At 44.4% G+C, this 12986-nt stretch overlaps 1 protein-coding gene across 1 annotated transcript in view; it reads right to left on the bottom strand.

The window, feature by feature from the left end:
* The window catches only part of AIFM1 (apoptosis-inducing factor, mitochondrion-associated, 1), a 40728-nt gene that overhangs the window by 6770 nt on the left and 20972 nt on the right, over positions 1-12986 (bottom strand). Inside the window, exons 4-12 of the mRNA XM_011936990.1 lie at positions 12179-12303; positions 11919-12049; positions 9919-10009; positions 5022-5106; positions 4284-4360; positions 2454-2562; positions 1224-1331; positions 789-877; positions 167-331 (exon numbers count right to left, since the gene is read on the bottom strand). Coding sequence (XP_011792380.1) covers positions 167-331; positions 789-877; positions 1224-1331; positions 2454-2562; positions 4284-4360; positions 5022-5106; positions 9919-10009; positions 11919-12049; positions 12179-12303 — 980 coding nt within the window. The remainder of the gene's footprint in view (positions 1-166; positions 332-788; positions 878-1223; positions 1332-2453; positions 2563-4283; positions 4361-5021; positions 5107-9918; positions 10010-11918; positions 12050-12178; positions 12304-12986) is intronic.

The raw sequence follows: 12986 nt of genomic DNA on the forward strand, positions 1-12986 counted from the left end.
GCCTCCCAAAGTGCTGGGATTACAGGCTTGAGCCACCGCGCCCGGCCCACACATCTCTATTCTGTACCCTCAGCCTCTAAACACTCTGACCCTATTTGGTTAGGCTGATGAGCTTTAGCACACCACCGGGCAGACCTGTTTACAGGCTAGGGAGAATGAACTGTGCCTGGTCATGCTGTAGCACACTTACCACCCAGATGTTAGAGCGTGCTTGTAGCTCTGCATTTACCCGGAAGCCACCAAAATCTGAGTCTATTTCCAGGCCACCAGTCTTGGCCAACTCAACATTGGGCTCCAGGCCCACAGCCGCCACTATGTGGTCAGTTTCTACCTGAGGTAAAAAAGAAATAATTCAGTCAATTACCACAGTTCCCATGTATGCCTACAGGCGTAACAATGGCCCATCATGCCATTAAGAATTGGGACTTCAAAAAATCATGGGTTAACTTACCTCTGGTAAATGGATTTTAAGTTCTATTTCATAAGCCTCCACCACCCCATCCCATGCACATCCCCCATGTCATTCGAACAGAAATCTGCCACCCTAGCCAGGACTCAAAACTCTGTGAGACAGATAGAAAGGGGCTAAGGGAAAGTGGTTCACAGGTGTCTCCTCTGGCTCTCATCATTCTGTTTTAATGGAGGGGTAGTTAATTCCGAAAATTATATCAGGTTAATGGCAACTGCCAGGAAAAATAATCTACTGGTGTCAAATGAAGGAGTAAGAATGAGGCAAGGGGAGTGGAGAACTGGAAGGCCTCCTGGTGGGCTGTCTTTTCCTTCCTTACCTTCCTGCCGTCTTTCAGCTTGATAAGTAACTTGCCACTGCTGACTCCAACCGATTGAACAATAGCATTGGGCATCACCTTAACCCCCTCTGTGAAGGCAAACAAGACCTGAGAGTGAGCCTACGGGGCTGTCACTTTCATGGGAAGTAGGGAAGCTGACCAGTGGTCTCCTTCATGGTAAAACCAATAATCAGTACACAGGCAGTTTTGGAGAGCCGCAAGGACCTACACCCATGGCTCATTTTCAGCACTTCCAGGAATTTGGGGCATGTGATTCAGAACACCTAGATTAACTTAGCTGACTGGAGAATGGTGGAAGCATTTTACAGGCCAGGTGATAGGGCTTATGTCAAGAGGGTTCCCATAGAAGCGAAGTTTGCCTTAGGTCACACTCAAAGGAAATAGAGTGGCAGCATATAGAAACAGTCTCTCTACCTCGTCTGACTTTTTCCATGGTCCAGTTGCTGAGGTATTCGGGGAGGATCTTTCCCATATTTCCTTTCTCGGGGAAGAGCTGAATCACTTCTGTGCCCAAGGCTCGAGCTGGGAAGAAGAAACAGAGTAGTTACAGCAGGAAGCAAAAGTCAATCCTAGGAAGACAGTAAGAGAAGTAAAGGAGCAGCAGGCAGCCCTCACTAAAGACAGGGCAGAGCTGCAATCCAGGCCAGAGCGCCCACTTACAGGACACTGGGCATGAGGGCCTCGGTGCTCAAGTTCATTTGTAACGCAAATACAACAGGTATCAGAACTTCTGGCTCCAGATTAAGCTTCAGATGGTGAACTCTGTGTACTTCCACCCATGCAGTCACCTAAGGCTTAAACAAGTGCTTTGCAACCTCTGAATAGGAAGCATCCTCCTGAAAAGAGCCCTGGTTTCATATATCTGAGAAAGAACATTAAGATAACTAGTTGCCATGAAACATTCCAACTGGAGCTCACAGATCTGTCAAGCTGGGAACCATCATGTGCCCAAAGAAGGTTTTGGCTTTTTACAGGAAGCAGCAGTGCAAAGACACCTATAATTCTGAAGTCTGCATTGCCCTTATCATCTTCATAAGTTACTTTCCTTAATATTTTATTTCTAAGGAGTCCTGGCATAGAGGGTAGAGGAAAGGAAAGGAAAGGAAAGAAAGCACTGCTGTTGGCAGGGTGCAGTGGCTCACACCTGTAATTCCAGCATTTTGGGAGGCCGAGGTGGGTGGATCACCTGAGGTTGGGAGTTCAAGACCAGCCTGACCAACATGGAGAAACCCCGTCTCTACTAAAAATACAAAATTAGCCAGCTGTGGTGATGCATGCCTGTAATCCCAGCTACTCCAGAGGCTGAGGCAGGAGAATCGCTTGAACCTCGGAGGCGGAGGTTGCAGTGAGCAGAGATCGCACCATTGCACTCCAGCCTGGGCAACAAGAGCGAAACTCCGTCTCAAAAAATTAAAATAAAATAAAATTAAATTAAATTAAAAAGCGTCGCTGTTAAGTTGCTCAGGTGACAGCTTTTTGGTCACCAAGGGATCCCTCACCAGAACTAATCTCAGTGCTTAGCTTTTCACTGTATAAACCTTAATTAAACTCTTTCTACAGATCCTGCCAAACACATCTCTGGGATTCACAGAAAAGCTGTATAAGACTAGAGAAAGAATATCAAGGTCACTCCTCAATACTCACCCTTTCTGCCAAGAGCACAGGCCAGTTCGCTACCAAGGAAGCCCCCACCGATAATCGTAATTGATTTGACTTCCCGTGAAATCTTCTCCAAGCTTCTAAAGTCTCCAATCTGCAGGATCACATCAGTTTAGTCCATTAATTTCCAAAAGGGGCATAACATAATAATACTAGGAAGTAGTTTCTTTTTTTTTTTTTTTTTTTTTTTTTTTTTTTTTGAGACGGAGTCTCCCTCTGTCGCCCTGGCTGGAGTGCAGTGGCCGGATCTCAGCTCACTGCAAGCTCCGCCTCCCGGGTTCACGCCATTCTCCTGCCTCAGCCTCCCAAGTGGCTGGGATTACAGGCGCCCGCCACCTCACCCGGCTAGTTTTTTTGTATTTTTTAGTAGAGACGGGGTTTCACCGTGTTCGCCAGGATGGTCTCGATCTCCTGACCTCGTGATCCGCCCGTCTCGGCCTCCCAAAGTGCTGGGATTACAGGCTTGAGCCACCGCGCCCGGCCGGAAGTAGTTTCTTCTAAATCTTTGGCAACAGTAAATTTTCTCCTTGTATAAAGTGACTCAATTATAACTTCTATGTTATTAATGCAAATTTCTTTCTTCATGGTAAAATTCCTTCTATAAACAGTGGTTCTCCATTGGTGGCAATTTTGTCCCTATCTTCCCCAGGAGGACATCTGGCAATATCTGAAGACATTTTTGGTTGTGAGGGCAAGTAGGTGCTCCCAGCATTTAGTGTACAAGAGGCCAGGATGCTGCTAACATACTACAATGGCATAAGACAGCCCCCACTACAATTATCCAGCTCAAAATGCCAATACTGCAGAGGCTGACAAACCTTGTTCTAGGAAGAACTTAAAAGACAGTACACAGTCTGGCCAACAGGGTGAAATCTCATCCCTACTAAAAATACAAGAAAAATCAGCTGGTCATGGTGGCACATGCCTGTAATTCCAGCTACTTGGGAGACTGAGTCACAAGAATCGCTTGAACCTGGGAGGTGGATGCTGCAGTGAACCAAGATCATGCCACCGCACTCCAGCCTGGGCGACAGAGTGAGACTCAGTCTCGGGAAAAAAAAAAAAAAAAAGACAGGGCCGGGCGCGGGTGGCTCACACCTGTAATCCCAGCACTTTGGGAGGCCAAGGCAGGTGGATCACAAGGTCAGGAGATTGAGACCATCCTGACTAACATGGTGAAACCCCGTCTCTACTAAAAATACAAAAAATTAGCTGGGCGTGGTGGTGGATGCCTGTAGTCCCAGCTACTTGGGAGGCTGAGGCAGGAGAATGGCGTGAACCCGGGAGGCAGAGCTTGCAGTGAGCCGAGACTGCGCCACTGCACTCCAGCCTGGGCAACAGAGCGAGACCCTGTCTCAAAAAAAAAAAAAGAAAAAGACAGGACAAATCATCCCTGAAAAAATGACAGCAGTTTTTATACGCACAGTGTTAAGCAGCAGAACATCCCCTTGCTTTTCCTTTAGGTACTTTTTTTCTGAAGTCTCGACACAGCACTTGCAATGAAAATGCCAACAGGCTATAAGGGGTTCCAATGAATCAAACGCATCAGGAAAAAACAACTATGGAAGAGCAATCAGAAGGATCTATTGCAAGCAATACAAACACTCCATTTTTTCCATAGGAGCTTAAAACCCTTGAGTGAGGTATCTGAGGTGCAGAGAGAGGAAGTGACTTGCTCAAGGCCAGATAACAAGTCTGGAGAAGAGCCATAAATAGAACTTGGATCTCCCAAGTCCCGGGTGGGTGCTTGGGGACTGCAAGATTATACTACCTCTTCAAAAACAACACAAAGAAAACACTAAAGCAGACAATTACCTTTCTGAAAAGCGTTGTTCTACTCTTCACCTCTGCTCCAGCCCTATCAATGGCAGACAGACTTCTTGGAGTACCTCCTGGAAATAAGAGAAAGAAAACCCTTTAGCCCAACAAGCAGAAGCTAGCCCAAACAATACTCCCTCCACCACACAAAGGTGGAGCCCTCTTCACTTAGCACCATGGCGGCAACAACAGGATAGGATATGAAGGCTTTGTTTGCCTTCAGCTCGCCTCACAGCAGGCTTTTTGTCAGTTGTCTTTGAGAAGCAGATTTGAGAGTCTGTCTTCAAGGGGTACACCCTCCCCCTAGGTGGCCAAAAGGCCTTACTTTTGGCTTCCATGTTCTCTTCTAGTTTCTCATGAGGATTTGCCAGCTAGCATAGCTACATGGGTTTGATGAATTGCTTCTGTCTCCTCTCTTGGTTTCTGATTGCAACTTGCAATGAAGCCACAAACAACATCACTTTCAGGGCACAGGGCACAGGGTGAAGGCTAAGCAGGGAGAGAAAAAAGGGTAACTTCTTCATGCCTTTACCGGGAGAAGAGCAAGGATCATCCAGAAGGGCTGGTGATCCAGGATGCCTGGACACAGCCAGCTTTTGTACCAAGAGAAGACACCCACTTCAGAGAGTCTGGGTTTCCATTTTCTTAAGTAGTAATACCTTCTATAGAGAAAGCTGGACTCTAAAACTTGAATGAGCTGTATCAGGGAAGAAAGCCATCTCCAGAAATGCTCACCTGTTGCAATCAAGCACTTTTCATAGGTTATTTGAGAGCCATCATTAAGTTTCACCATGTTGTCTCTCACATCCAGCTGTACTACCTGGTATAGTCACACACACACACAAAAGAGGTAGAGATGAATCAGCTTTGAAAAAAATTTATTGAGATATAATTCACATCAAATTCACCATTTTAAAGTGTGGAATTCTGTGGATTTCAATATATTCACAAGGTTGTGCCACCATCACCACTATCTGATTTCAGAATATTTCCATCACCACCCCCAAACTCCAGGCCAATAAGAAGTTGTCAGTCCAGGACGGGCAGAGTGACTCATGCCTGTAATCCCAACAATCTGGGAGGCTGAGGCGGGCGGATCACTGAGGCCACGAGTTCGAGACCAGCCTGGCCAATATGGCGAAACCCCGTCTCTACTAAAAATACAAAAATTAGCTAGGTGTGGTGGCATATGCCTGTGGTCCCAGCTACTGGGGAGACTGAGGTAGGAGAATCACTTGAACCTGGGAGGCAAAGGTTGCAGTGAGCCGAGATCATGCCACTGCACTCCAGCCTGGGCAATAGAGAAAGATTCTGTCTCAAAACAAAATAAAACAAAACAAAACAAAAAACAAACAAACAAACAAAAAAGTTGTCAGCCCAGAAAGAAGAATTAGTTCTTGACCTAAAGCGATCCTTAAGAAACCATATCCAAGTAATCATGGGAACCACAGTTTCTGGTACCCAGTTTTTTCAGGCAGTCATATGGTGGAAATAGACAGAAAGCAGGTAACATTAGAGCAAGTCATGACAGTCCCAAAGCCCTGCCCCATGTGTGGAAAAGGAGAATCAGAATAGCCTTTCTTATTTGGCTGTTTGGAATTACTTATTATTACTTTGTTAATAACCCTCCTCCGTCTACAACATTTTTACAGAATGCTTTCTCCAACTTGTAGCCTTCACTGAAACTTGGCTCTCTCTTAAGGAGAGCTTACATGTAGAGGCTGTTAGTTTCCCCACACTCCACATCGCAAGGCCAGGAGGAGCTGTTGGCATTTTGCAAGCTTCTTGAGGTTACTGGTCTGCTGTTTCCGGATTCTTGTACTTTCATTCTCTTCTGAGGGACATCAGAGGAGTCCTATATTCCTATGAATCACATTTTTGAGCCACCTCCTCGCTACTCCTCCTGATTCACTGAAGACCTTGGAAACTGGCTCATACTGTTCCTCATCTTGTTATCTCCTAAACCGCTCCTTCTACCTCAGTTATCCTACTTGTTGGTCACAATTTTCCATCCCTTCAGCTTTCGCTCAGTCTGTCTCCTATACTTGCTTTCAATTTTCTCTGTTTATTTGACGAGCTGCTCCATTCTAACTAATTTGGGCTGATGGTAGAACATCCAAACTGTTCTTTTGCCAGTACCTTTAATTCCCTTGCACCCTACTCCTTCTTATGGTTAAGAGCTTGAGCTTTGGAGTCAGAGAGACTAGGCACCCAGTCTTTGCTCCACTCTTTACTAGCTATGAGACCATTCAATTAAGCACCTACTATGTATCAAGTTTAGACAGTGATCCTCACTGCTTTCAGAGTTTAGTGGCCAGGACAATTTAATAAGCACTAACAGTAATCAAGAGTGATAAATGTGATATGAGTGGTAAGAACAGTGCAGGTAGTACTGGGAACATATGACATATGCAATCTAGTCAGGGTGGGTTAGGTAAAGCTTTCTAGAGGCAACGACATGAACTGAGATCTGATGCAGCTTCTTTAGCCTCCTTTGATTTGTCCTTGGTAAGCTCCCTCTTCAATCCAATCCCGCTACTCAACCCTCACATTGCTCGCTCTCAGATAACCATCTTATGTTCTATTGTATTGTGAAAACAAATGAAGCCATTAGATGTGATCTTCCACAGCTTCCCATGAGGGATGAGGGCTCCCCCCACCCCCGCCCAGCCTATTAACATTCTTGTCCCATCCAACAGGTCCCGCCTTTGATTCTACGTCCTCTTCACGCTTTTATCCAATTGCCATCTCTCTCTTCTCATTTAAATCTTTTGAAAGAGTACTTTACCCTCTTTTCTAACTTCCCAATGGTATCTGTTTTACTTTATTTTATTTTATTTTTTTTTTGAGATGCAGTCTTGTTCTGTCACCCAGGCTGGAGTGCACTGATGCAATCTTGGCTCACTGCAACCTCCGCCTCCTGGATTCAAGCAATTCTTGTGCTTCAGCCTCCTGAGTAGCTGGGATTACAGGTGTGCACTACCACACCCGGCTAATTTTTGTATTTTTAGTAGAGACGTGTTTTCACCATGTAGGCCAGGCTGGTCTCTAACTCCTGACCTCAAGCGATTCACCTGCTTCAGCCTCCCAAAGGTATCTGAACCGCCAAATCTCATGGTGCATTTTACAGTTCTTTTCTTCCCAGATTCCTCTGCCACAGTAATACTGTGGATCACATCCTCCTTCTTGAAACTCCCTATATCCTTGGCTCCTGTCCTCAGGTTTCCTCATACTACTCTTTTAAGTTCTTTCCTAGTCTCCTTTGTGGGTTCTTCTTAACCCTGCCTCCTAAAAATTGGGGTTCCCCAGGGCTCTATCCTTGCCTTACTCCTCTTCTCACCAGATCAGTTCTCCCTGGGAGGCTTCACCTACTCTCATGGTTTCAACTCCTACACATATGCAGATGATTCTCGACTCTCTGTCTGAGCCCAGGTCCCCTGAGCGTAGCAGTCATATGTCCAACTGCCCAGAAGACACCTTCACACAGATATTCCACTTCATACTTAATGGTCCAAAACTGAATTTTATCTTCTCCCTTAAACCAGCTCTTCCTCTTGTAATGTCTTTTTCAGCTGAGACATGCAGGCTAGAAATTAGAAAATCATCTTTGCCTCCTCCATCTCCTACCTTTAACCAACCACCAAGCCTCATCAAGCATGCCTCCTAAGCATGCCTCAAGTGTGCTCCCTACTTCTCTTCACCTTTCTATCAAGAAGTAATACTGGCTGGACATGATGGCTCACGCCTGTAATCTCAGCACTTGGGGAAGCCGAGGGGGGTGGATCACCTAAGGTCAGGAGTTCGAGACCAACCTGGCCTACATGGTGAAACCCTGTCTCTACTAAAAAGACAAAAATATTAGCCAGGTACGGTGGCGCATGCAGCTACTTAGGAGGCTAAGGCAGGAGAATCACTTGAACCTGGAAGGCAGAGGTTGCAGTGAGCCAAGATCACGCCACTGTACTCCAGCCTGGGCAACACAGTGAGAATCTGTCTCAAAAAAAAAAAAAAAATTAATACACTGTACACTGATGCTATTAATAGTTCAGGCTCTGGAATCAGAATATCTGGGTTCCAATTCTGTGGCCTCAGACAGACCCGGGTTCAAATTCTCTCTCTACCGCTTACTAGCTATGTGAGTTTAGGCAAATTATTTAAAATTTATTTATTTTTAAAAATTTCAACTTATTTCTCTGTAAGAGGGAAATAATATCCACCTCGTAAGATTATTGGGAGGATAAAATGAGATGGTACACATAAAGCATTTAATAACTGTGCTTACAAGATTAGAATAGGTACTATACAAATTTTACCTCTTACTTTCGTCTTCTTCATCATCATCATCACACCACTACTATTCTAATCTGGGCTCTCATCATCTGTTGCCTAGATTATTGCAATAATCTCTGAAATGGTCTCCCTCTAGTCTTTTCTCACTGAAATCCATCCTCCTCACAGCCAATAGTGATTATTTAAAATTCAATTGCCTAAAAGGCAACAGCTCCCCAGCTCTCCAGTGCAGAAAAAGCTCTTTCATGCAAAGCCCTCCACAATCAGGCCCCTTGCTTCATCTCTTGCCACTTCCTAACTTGTACCTAACTGCTCTGTCAGTACCGAGCTGCTTCTATTTCCTGGCACCAAACATGCTTTTTTGTACCCCTGTGCTTTTGCTTAAATGCTGTTCTTTTTTACTTGAATGCTCTTCACTCTTCTCTAGTCTGGTGAATGCCTCTTCATTCCATAAGACTGCCCATTCTGCAAGACCTTCTCCTCCAGAAAGCCTTTCCTGATGTCATCACTCAACTGGGCATGCTTCCCAGTGTCTCCCACAACATACTGCACAGGTCTCTCTTACTACACACCTATGTGTTATGATTATGTATTTATGTTTCTGCCTAATACAGTTAGCCCCTAGAGGGCAGGGCCTGAGTGTTGTTTACACATAGGGGACACAATGTCTCATTACCAGCTTATCAACAAACCTATATCCATCTTCTCTGTCTAATGTCCCCTTACAGGAGAAGTGGGTATGTTCTTAACGAAGGACAATCCCTCCATTTATGCTGTGTATCTCATCTACTCTGGGCTTTGGCTCCTTCAGAAAACACCTCCCTATTGGAACACTGCCATTAGTTTACACACACACTCTAGTACCTGCCATTAACAACAATAAAATATAACAAAACCATCCTGGGACTCCAGAAATACCCTCTAATAACTGACCTTATTACTCAGACACTCACTTTTTAAAGTCTAACAATATCTTCTATGCTGAGTTATGTCCAAATTATTTGACTATAATGAATAATACATATTTGTCAATCTTTTCTCATCATTAATCCCAGAGAGAAGTTAGTGTGGGAAAATAGGAAGGATGAGAAAGGGTAGAAGAGCAAACAGGAGAGATAACAGCTTTTAGGGTCAAGTTGAGTCAGCATGCTACCCTAGGCTTTGATACTAGTGCTTTCCCCAGAAAGACACACTCAGCATTATTAAACCTAAAGCAGCTCGATCCTTCTTTGATGAGCGACAATGGCAGGACAGATATAAATGGTAATGGAAACACACATCACCATAGTGGCTGGTGGGCACGTACGTAGAGCCTGACAAAGGAAGCGGTCTACTAGCTCACCTTCTTCCCAGTGAGGACGGCCACACCACCATTCTCAATGTGAGGCAGGTCCTGAGCAGAGACATAGAAAGAAGGTGGCTGGAAATATATGCTGTATGGAGAAGAGAGGGAGAATATTATAAGCATGTGGAACTGTTATCAGCTTCCCCCATAGCTTTAATAAAACTGTTTCCATTATCAGAAACTTTAAGGGACATTTTCCAAAGTAGGTCTCCAAGTCTATTAAATCGTGGTCATGACTTGCTTACATACAGGCATCCAGATCAGTAGTTCTCAACTTGGGGCAATTTTGCCCCCAGGGGATGTTTGCCAGTGTCCAGAGACAATCTACGTTGTAACAACTTGGGTAGGGATGCTGCTCATATCCAGTGGGTAATGGCCAGGGATGCTGCTAACCATCCTATGATGCACTGAACAGCTCCCCACCCCCAGCAAAGTGTTATCCTGCTCCAAATGTCAATAGTGCTGAGGCTGAGGATCCTGCTCTAGATTTAGGTTCATTTCAAAGTAAGAACAAGTGGAGCACTCACGGAGCTGGTATTCACATATCCACCCAAATGGGTTGTCCAGAATGGTGCTCTTCAATGGAACAACTAATTCTAGCTCCTGAGATGACTCTGCCTCAGTTATCAACTATGATATATTAATATTAATTAGTTTATTAATATTGGCTGGGTGCAGTGGCTCAGGTCTGTAACCCCAGTGCTTTGGGAGCCCAAGGCGGAAGGATCACTTGAGGCCAGGAGTTTGAGAACAGGTTGGGCAACATAGCAAGATCTCATCTCTAGAAAAAAAATTTTTAAATTAATAAAAAGCACATGGTGGTACGCACCTATAGTCCTCGTTACTCGGGAGGCTGAGGTGGGAGGATCACCTGAGCCCAGGAGTTTGAGACTGCAGTGAGCTATGATTTGGCCACTGCACTCCAGCATGGGTGACAGAGCCAGACCCTGTCTCTAAAAATATGTATGTATGTATATATGTATGTATGTATATATGCATAAATATACATATAAAGTTAGCCACTAACTTAATTGAAAGTATACATCCTGTTTGAAAATGGAACATGATAGTGGGGGTGAGAGAGAAGGGTAAGTTTGTAAAATTTGGTCCGGTATCAAAGGGGTCACCAATGAGAAAAAAATTGGAACCCAAAGAACATGGTACTAGAATTAAGAGATCTAAGTTGTCCTTCAAAAGGAAAAAGCTTCTGGACCTGTATCTCCAAGTCTGTCATGCAAAAATTCTAACAGAGGCTCTTCCTTACAGTCTTCTTACTCTACTCCTGAAATTCTAAATGTCTGCTAGGCTGTCAAAGAGAGTGCTGTTAAATATTTTCTTTTCTTCTGCTCTTGTAGGACATGTCTAGGCAAGTATAAAGAAGTGATGGCTGGGCACAGTGGCTCACGCCTGTAATCCCAGCAATTTGGGAGGCCGAGGCGGGGCAGATCACAAGGTCAGGAGATCGAGACAATCTTGGTCAACATGGTGAAACCCTGTCTCTACTAAAATACAAAAAAATTAGCTGGGGCGTGGTGGTGCGTGCCTGTAATCCCAGCTACTTGAGAGGCTGAGGCAGGGGAATTGCTTGAACCTGGGAGGCGGAGGTTGCAGTGAGCTGAGATTGTGCCACTGCACTGCACTCCAGCCTGGTGACAGAGCAGCAAGACTCTGTCTCAAAAAAAAGAAGTGACAATACAGGCCAAGTTGATCTTCACCTAAAGAAACTTAACATAAAGGTTCCAGAAATAGGAACATTAGTATTTCAGAGGCCAATATTACACCATCGACTGTTGGTAGATCTGGTAACAGAATCCAGGACTCTTGCCCTTTGTAGACTGTTATCTCTAAGCTGTACCAAGTGTGGACCATAGTAGACTCTAGTGGACAGCCAAGTCATCCCTCCTATTCACTGTACACAGTCAGTGGCAAAATCCTAACCTACTCCCTGTGCTTAGCTGAAGTTGCTAGTCAGGCTCGTTTTACATAAGCAAACACACCTTCTCTCTTTTCCATTCCACTGTTTGAATCGCAGTGTCTTTGTGACATTTGGGTCATCTGAAAACCACAGTTCTTTTGAAAGAGGAGGTCGCATGTATGGCAGCTCAGGATCTTCAGATACAATCAGTACCTTCAGACATAAAAATCATGATGCTTATCAGAGCCAAGTAATTTAAGAGGCAAATGTCAAAACGTTCACATTAGCTAAATACTTGCAGACTGTACCCTCTGTGCCAAGCAAAAAAAACATGTACCTTACCCTAGCCCCAGGATCCCGAGCCCGGATGGATCTGGCTGCAGCAAAAGCAGCCGTGCCTCCACCGATTAGCAGAAAAGGAACATGACTTGGCACGTTGTCTTGAGGAACTTCCTCTCCTTCTGAAGCTGAAAGCAACAGAACACACTGGATGAATCTTCTTGAAGTCTCAGATGATTCTTTGCCACTGTTAAAAAATCACCTTGCACTTGTCTCAATCCTCCACATAAAGCTAGCAAAACATAGGACCTACACTAACCTTAACAATCTTCACAGTATCCTGATGGGAGAGGAAAAGCAAGTATCCCTTTCATTTCATAAGTGAAAAATAGGAGAATGATTTCACCAATGTCATTCATTCATCAGTTCTGAACTGGTACTAGGACATGGCTTAAATATTTAGTTACTTCTAAAACATTTAGAAAGTATACATCAGTAGGCTTCTGCCCTTCCCATCAATTTCCTAGAGATCACCAGGAAAATATCAAGCTCAGTTTCACCTTCCGTTAGCAACAAAGGGAGAAAATCTAGGAGGTCAGTTGGGGATTATTATACAATGGTCAAGAATAAGGAGGTGCTTTTGAAAAAAGCAGAACAAATTGCCTACCCGGAGTTGTGGGGCTTACTAAAGGATTAAAACATTCCTCTCTGAAAATTGAAGCAAATCATGTGAAATGGAAGTGATGGCTAGGGTATGTGCTTTAGGAAAGCAAATATACCTTTAGCAACTCGAAACTGCAAAGACTCAAAAGGGGAACAAAACAGGGGAACAAAACCAGAAGAATTCCCTCATTTAAAAAATGGCTTTTGG

The sequence above is a fragment of the Colobus angolensis genome, unplaced genomic scaffold, assembly GCF_000951035.1.
Source record: "Colobus angolensis palliatus isolate OR3802 unplaced genomic scaffold, Cang.pa_1.0 Scaffold159, whole genome shotgun sequence".
Lineage (NCBI taxonomy): Eukaryota > Metazoa > Chordata > Mammalia > Primates > Cercopithecidae > Colobus > Colobus angolensis.